The sequence below is a fragment of the Buceros rhinoceros genome, unplaced genomic scaffold (genome assembly GCF_000710305.1).
Source record: "Buceros rhinoceros silvestris isolate BGI_N320 unplaced genomic scaffold, ASM71030v1 scaffold13810, whole genome shotgun sequence".
In the NCBI taxonomy this organism is placed as follows: Eukaryota; Metazoa; Chordata; class Aves; order Bucerotiformes; family Bucerotidae; genus Buceros; species Buceros rhinoceros.
Window position 1 is genome coordinate 47,249 of NW_010389180.1, and position 8,212 is coordinate 55,460.

An 8,212-nucleotide genomic window follows, 5' to 3' on the forward strand; every position below is an offset into this window, starting at 1 on the left:
CTCCAAGCAGCCGCCGCTTTGACAAAGCACCAGAGGATTCTGTTAAAAAGTTGTGTTTAGTAATTGTAGTCGTTGTGTCAGACCATAACTGACTTGGAGCTGAAGGATTTTTGCGAGATGAGTAGCTGTGCCAGCAGGGACCCAAGTCTCCTGGGCCAGCCGCGCTCTCATTAAGATTTGCCGCTAGCCGTGGCAGTGTTCGGCAAGTATGTGACGTGCATGCTGTTATTGTATGCTTGGCTTGTCAGCCTGCAGCTTTCTGACACTCACTTATGTCACTCTTTATTCAGAGAGGAAGAAGCTTTTGATAATTTGACAAGACAAGCTCTTAAACGATCTAGGTCATGGCCTTCACTGTCTGTGATTGTGAACATATTTCCTGAAAGCCCTGTCACTCATCACAGCTACATTTTCTCCCGGGGAGCCGCAGACCCATCCCGGTCTCCTGTCAGCGCGTGCATTTTGGTTATTCATACGCCAAATACAGTAGCGGGGTTTTTCCGTCCCTTTTGCGAACGCTCGCATGTTAGCGGGGCTAATCCTCTCCCCCGCGCCCGCTCCCAGCAGGGCCGGCGTCGAGGGCCCTCTCGGCGCGAGGCAGACGCCCGGCCAAGGGGAGCGGAAAGGAGGAAAGGCCGCTTAGTGCCGTTTTTGTGTTTGCTCATTGTTGTGGAAATATGAGAACTGGTGGCAAGGGCCTCGTCTATTGAGCACTCGAGTCCTGCTCCGCTGTCAGGGCTGTTGGAGATTGAGTGCTGTGTTTTCTTTGATGTTCACGTTTGAGAATAGGGAAGTGGGAATTAATCAACAGATGCATTAAGCCGTTGTTCTGGTAAAACAATAATTAGCACCTGATAAAATTCAACACGGGTCAGAACGCACAGTATCTGGCCCTGATTCTGCTGGTGTGGCAACCTCCGCCAGATCAGGCTCGGACACGAGCAACCACACACCCCTTCTATGAGCCCGACACGGCCGTGGCAAAACCAGCACGGATTTGGGAAAATTATCCGCCCGGTGCTTGTGTGGCCGTGGGCTCAGGATGTGGTAGAGGTGCGGGAAGCGCACCTCATCTGCACTGCCGGCAGCTGTGCCGCGGTGCCAATGCTTCTGCAAGTATGCACCTTTTGTGCTGGTACATCTGAAAGTGAGCAAGGTCAAATCGCTGGGGCAGGAAATAAATGCCATCTTATTTTAATGTAGTTCATCGCACTGCCATCGCACTTGTACACCACAAGGGCTTTTCTTTAAACGAGGGCCATTCACGGTTAAGTACTTTTAGATAAATACGGAAAATGGCAGGCTCGGTGGCTGGGGTGTGCGGTTGTGCTCCCCGCCACAGCAGACCTCTGTGCCTCTTCGGAGAAGCCGGCATTCGGCAGCAATCGTTAATTACGTTTTTGTCATTCCGTGGCTGACGATACAGACAATGACTCTGAGCTGATGCAAGGTAACAGGACGCCTACCTAAAAGCGTCGTTTCTAAAAAGCTGTTGTTCGGCCAGGCGTCTGTTTTCGACTGTTGTGTTCAACTTTTGAAGTTGGAAAGTGATCATTATGAAGATAGGGAGTATTATAGCGAATCACCGTCTGAATGAGGAAACGTGCTTGGCCAGTTTTCCCGTTCCACCTTCTTCCTACCTCCCTTAGCTCTCCCACAGCCCTAAAGCATCCTTCAGGCTGGTGGTGATAAACCTGTCTCCTGATAGCACTGCTGGGGGGCTGGGGCTGTGCCTCTTCCCCTGTTGTGGTGAGAGCCCTGCCAAACATCGTTCCCTGCCCCTGGTTACGCATTTTCGCTGTATGTGATGTCTTTGTGTCCAGAGTGGAAAGAAACCCAGCCAAACTGTTATTAAAAAATAAAGTAATTTTATTATTATTATTGTTGTTAAATTGCTGCTGTGTAAGTAAAGGTCACATCAGAGAGTGGCATTTTGCCAGTATATGACAACTCACTGATTGCGATTTTTCAACCATATTAGTCTGGGGACAGTGTGGTAATCGAAAACTACCCAGAACTAATGTATAAATAACTGCTACCCTGTGTTGAAGGCGCACAGCTCCCCGTGCAGCTGCAGCCCTTTGCAGGTTTGGGAGAGGAGGCAAGGACTGGGACATGATGTTTTTGTATGCTGCAGAGGGTTTGTGTGTCCTGCCTCCGAATCCGGCACAAGTTGGCGAAGGAGTAAAACCCTTTTGTTTGCGCTCGAGGGCAGCTTGCGCGTGTTCGCTCTGCCAGACGTGGCGGCATGTTCCGCAGTTAGAATGGGACGTACCTCGCACATCCTCAGTGTAGAAATACGAATATAAAACTCAAATATTTACACGCAGAATTTGAGTAAAAGGAGAAATACCCAACCATTACGCAGAACAGAGCGTAGATTTTTCTCCAGAAAATTGTGTTACTGACAGAATGAATAATAAATAATATCATTTCCATCACATCCGGGGAAAACGTACAGTATATACCACAGGGTGACTGCCCAACACTGGGATTGTGTTTTGAGAGATTCAGTTGCTAATATCGATTGTTTGGTGTTTTTTTTTTTTTTAATTAATATCCTCTGTCAGAATAAAAGGCAGCAAGAATTTAGGCATGAGCGAAAAATTTATTCGTAAACTAAAGAAATGTTAATAGCACTCATTTGCAAGTAGTCGTGAGGCTTCAGCGTTTGAAACTGGAGCTACAGCATATCATGTAGAAGCCACGGGATAACTAATATTTCTTCTTAAAATACTGAAAACTGTGACTGGCAAGCCAGACTGCTCGTTATTCACATGATGAAGGCGCTGTTCTAATAAAAGGGTAAATGTTTTGAGCCAAGGTGAAAGACCCCCATTGAAGCAGCACTGCACACACACTTCTAAAAAATCTCTGAAATGGCAAACACAAAATGCCACGATTCCCCTGTCTGCTTACAGCCGGGGGGTCACATTGCAGAGGAGAGCAATACTGTAAATTCTGTAAAAAAACCTGAGAGCCCTCGCAGAAGTAGCCTCTGTCTCACTGACTGTCAGCACATTCCGATTTTTTGTGGAGGAAGACCCACGCTTTCCTCTTCCCTGCCTCTTACATGTTCCTCAGGTCTGTTGTGTTATTGCTGCAATTCAAAAACCTGCGCTGCAAAATTTTTCGCAAGGGGCTGAGCTTACAAGTTTGTATGCGAGTCTGGCGAGTTTAAAAAAAAAAGCATTTTAAAAATTGAGGAAGCCATTGTAAAAATAGCGGCGTTACAGCAGCCTGTTACACTGCTTGTTTGCAACTCCTCTGACATCAGGCTACTGAGGATCCTTACGTGTAACCATTATATTTTGATTAGAGTAAAGATAGGTGCAAAAATACCAAAATATTTCTGTTCCCGCACAAAAGGAAGGTATCTTGTGGTTCAATTTCCAAAAGGTTATGTAAATTTAAAATGTCAGAAAATGTAGAATTTAAATGCATTTGTGTTTGTTCTGCAGCATTAGTACTTATTACAGCCGAGAGCGCGGTCCTTTCCCAAACTCCTGCCCTTTGAGGAGAAGGGGAGAGAGAAAACTGTTACTGGCTTTCTGACAATGGCAGGGAGTGTGTTAAACCAGTGTAAAATTCAATTAAACTGTCTAGCCAGGTTTTTGAAGCTGAAATGCAGACCCTTTCAGTTAAGCTTCTTATTTTCCTGTGACCGACACCGGTGGATACTGTGTTATGCCAAAACCAACAGGCTGTAAAGCACCTTGTTTCATGCTCCTAGCTGATCAATATTTTTATTTTCCAGGCTTGCCCAGAAATATGGAGGCAGTATCACCTAACAGTAAGTAGAAACACTTTTTTTTTATTTTCTTCTACACCCAACCTATTTACTCTTCTGTGAACTGCTGACCATAAAATATAGACAAACATCTTCTGTGAGGAGATAATAAACATCTGCAGAGTTTCTGAGCTGGAGAATGCAGCGAAACGCTGTCACTGTTTTTTAAACATCTTTAGAACTCAGCATTTCGAGTTGATACTGCAGTCACTAAATGAGCGCCGTGCAGCACTCCCTCCTCTCAGTGACTACACTTACAGATATAACGAGGGTTAAATTTTGAGATGCGCAGCAGAAGCAATAATCCCGTCTCAGATACCCCAGATGCTGGTAATTGATCACTGTGTGTGACAAAGCTTTCTTCCTAAATGAGTGTAATGAATCTCAGCTAAAGGGGAGATGTTAATGTGAGCCAGCACACTCCATAAACTTCTGCAGATAATTTCTAACTGGTGAGGACGTGGCTGTGGCTTCGTCTTTGGCCTGTATTAGTTTATCTTTAATCCCTGGAACAAGAAAACAAAACTTTGTGAACTGTGCCAGTGTGTAACTTAAGGTTTTTCCTTATAGGTAAAAGAGAGATAAAAATAAAATAGAACACATATAAATTTGGCTGTGTTGAAACCTGGAACAGTATTTAACTGCTTAAGACTGTGTTCAGCGGATTGGTATCACTGATCTTGAATATACTCATTTATGAAAGTATTAAACATAAAACCACCTTCAAAGATGAGGGTTTTTGCTGTTCATCCACGTCTTTGCTGTCATTGCTCTGCAGATCAGCCTCAAACGCATTTAGCTGTTTCAGATAATTAACCTCTGCTGTCTGTTCAAAACAGAGAAGTTTCTCCACTACTTTTCTTTATGGGTCTTTCTGTGGGCTTTTTCTTTTGAGCAATAAATAGGATAATTTGTTGCCTCCACTTCTTCATGGTAGTGGAACGCTCTGTTTTCTGGTTTTGCTTCTAAATTTAATGAATAGGAAAAATCTGAGCTTGAAACCTCTTGCTTCTGTTTTCTGTATGATTTTAAAACATTTGGAAGCCTTGGAAATGCTCCAGCCTTTCCGAGAATTTATTTTAAACAAAATTGGTGTACACTTTAAAAACAAAACCAAAAAAATATATAAATATTATGAGCAAAAGGTGCATTCACTGAGTGTTCTGTTTGCTTTTCTAAAATTCTGTGAAGGAAACTGGCAAATGCTGTCTTTCATTATAATCCCTTAGGGTGCATGTAAAAACGATTTCTGAAATGTTTATGGTATTTGGAATCTAACCATCAGGTAGGTAGATGGGATGCAGGAGTATATTGCTTCTGTTTTTTACTGAATATAAGATTTAATTTAATTTCAGTCTTGCTTGCTGTTGGAAATTCCTCAAAAAATGAGTTGCAATCAAATATTTATTTTTGTAGAAAAGTGAGGGGGATCTTAAACCTGACCAAGTGGTTTCTGGGGTAGAATTTGAGGATCGGAGGCAGAAAATTTTATCTGTGAGTTTTGTAGAAAGTGTTTGAGTTTATGCTTTGCTTAGTATAAAAAAAACTTAGTGGTCAAAACAAGCTCTTGTTAGACAATGTAGTAGTTACAAATAGGAGTGTTCTTACTAAAAGAACCTGTTTGGAAATTCTTGGTGCATTTTAGGGGCATTTTGAAATGTGGTCAGATGTGGGCATGCAACATTGAACCAACATTGAGTCAGACGCCAGCTACTGATAAATGATTTTTTATTCTGCAAATTACCTGCAAATCATCCACATTTCTGATATGTGGGAAATCTTAACACATCTCCTTTTTTTGCATGGGAAAACTCAGAGTTACGTTAGGAGTCAGACTGAGCCTGGAATTTAGAAATTTGTGTGGAAAAGACATGCTTGCTATTTAAAGTGAGATACACCTCGAGAAACTGCATGATCTGAGTTGTTTAAATGTGTGAGTCCCAGCTTTCATTATGCCATTAAATATTCTCTTTTGCACCCAAAGCAGAATGGGAGTAAACAGAGTTCTCACAAGAACCAATACTTCTATGTTAGAATAATGTATATTGTTTATTTGTTTGTAGAACTCGAAAAGAGTGAGATCTTTTACTCTCGTATCAGCATGGTGGTATTTCACTAGACAAATTAGTTTATAATTTTCCTACTTTAGAATAAATATTTTGGTACAAGCAGGATTTATTTAAAGAAAAATAGCAGAAGTTTCAAAAAAAAGAGCTGTTGTGGTTGCAGGGGTGCCGTGGGGTCTGTCCAGTTGTTGTTAAACAGACCAAGGCTGCCATGGGCTCCTCTGCGCTTTGGATGTGCGCACAACCACGAGTTTCGAACAGATTTGGGTAAACTGATGGAGAGCGTCGCACAGGCAGGTGTGTAGGAGCGCAAATAGAACTGGGCACCCGGTTGGTGATAAAAGCCTGTTTTTCGTGCCGTTGCTTGCAGACATCCACCACAAAGTTTGTCCAAATGTTCTGCGTTCTATAAAGTGTTCTTGTTGGTGACTGAGAACGCCCCTGCAGCACCACCCAGCCTCCCCGTCCCCCGTAGTGAGGCGCTGGGTGGTTTGCCGCTATCTGGCTCTTTCCTCAGCGATGGAGTGCCATCTATTGACTCCGGCAGCCCCTGCACAGGGACCGGCTGACTGGAACAATGACTGAGTCTCTCATCCGCGCTGCTGCTAGGGACGGCGGCTCTGTTTACATCAGCTGTGGTGACAAATTTTGGCACATTACAAATAATTTGTTGTACGTGCAGAAATGTCTTACTCCGACCAGAACAGACTGCCAGCGCAAGAAATCTTGCGAGCAGCTGAAATGGCGAAAGGGATTATAAGCGGAATATTTTAATTTGCCTTTTGATAGAAAAAAAGATTATCATATTGTATTCAGTGAAGCTGAAATTTAAAGGCTCTGTGATAATCAAAGCTTTATAAGTGGATGAAGTTAGTTTCTTTAAACTTGTTCTTTCAACTCTGTTAACTAAAATTATTCTGCAAAAAAACCAATCAAAGTCAGCAGAACAATCCAATTCCCACTGTGGTTTAAACTAATATTTAATAACCTCTTTAAGATGGTGATTTAAAACTTTCACAAATGGTGCTCATCGTGCCTGCTCTTTGCATGTTCTTCCCGTATCAGAAAAGGGAAATTACGTTTGTCAAAACACATTTTAAGTTTTTTGTTGTGTAGGTCTCAATGTGCAGTAAACAGGTCAGTTTGGTTACCCGCTTACGTTTATCAAAGGGTTATCATCAACTCGGATAATAGCACAAGGACTTTGTTGGCAGATCCAGGAGAAACAGTTTTGATCGTAACTTACTGCAGCGTAAATAATAATACAAGTGATTTTTCTCAGACAAGGCATCGGAGGGTCTCGTAAAGCTCTTTGTTCTAAATGATGAGGAAGCTTGGCGTACAACTTTGTCTTTGTAGATGCTCCACAGACCCACAGAAATATGATATGTGCTTCACAGGACATGCCACCACATCCCCTTAAGGACACCGTGGGTGCTCCCTGGCAAGGCTTTTTCACCTTCAGAACACTTGGCTCTTCTTACAATCCCTTTCTCTTGTCGTTTTGGATTTCAGCTGTAAGGGTAGAGACTTTTATTAAATATATTGTACTCAAGCAGAGGCCAGTTTATAGCCAGTTTAGAGTTTACATACAAAAAACCCAAAGAGTCAGAGGAAAAACTCTTGCAAGGCATCCTGTGATTTTTACTCATGTAGATCAGTTTTGCAGTTTATTCTCAAAAAAGTACAGTAGGATCCTGCCAAGTTTGGTCTGTGTGTCCAGTGGCTGGAGGAGGACAATCCCACTGCACCCCAAGCTCGGAGGTCCGGCGTGGGGGCAGCCCCTGTCCCCTGAGATGGAACTGCTGTAACCGTTTGAGCTCAGTGCCTTGGGTGGGTACCAGGGCTGGAGCAGCTTTATGCGGGCTCTGCGCCATGGCTTGTGTTCTGAGAGCGAGCTGCCAGATCAGACTGGGGGTCTGACCCACCCCTGCCCCATACATCATCCTGTGGCTTTGCTGCTGGAGTGGCCTGATGCTGGCGAGGGTAGATGCTGTGCTGCTGCGAGCAGTCACGTTTCCACCCAACAGGTGACATCACTGGAGAATAAAAAGGAAATTTATTTTCTGCACATAGTGACCCATGTTTTGCTTCAGGCGTGAAACTGCACTTCTTCTGTGTGAGTTCCCTGGGGGGTAACTCAAACCCCTTCTGTGCAGTGTCTCTAGTGGGGGCATCCAGCAGACGCACAAGTGGCCATCTCGGTATTTTGGTATAAACCAGCATAGGTGCTGGCTGCTTTGGCTGCCCTGCGAATGCCGCGCTGCTGCATTGTTCAGAGGGACTCGTGGTGTACGGCAGCCAGTACAGCCAGTCCGGCTCAGGGATGGGACATGGACACAGTAACCCAACAGCA

The 8,212-nt window shown here is 43.8% G+C and overlaps 1 protein-coding gene across 1 annotated transcript in view; it reads left to right on the forward strand.

Moving 5' to 3' along the window:
- Positions 1-8,212, forward strand: part of ZCCHC7 (zinc finger, CCHC domain containing 7) — a gene marked incomplete at its 5' end in the record, with an annotated part of 38,408 nt that overhangs the window by 10,869 nt on the left and 19,327 nt on the right. Inside the window, one exon of the mRNA XM_010133363.1 lies at positions 3,758-3,793. Coding sequence (XP_010131665.1) covers positions 3,758-3,793 — 36 coding nt within the window. The remainder of the gene's footprint in view (positions 1-3,757; positions 3,794-8,212) is intronic.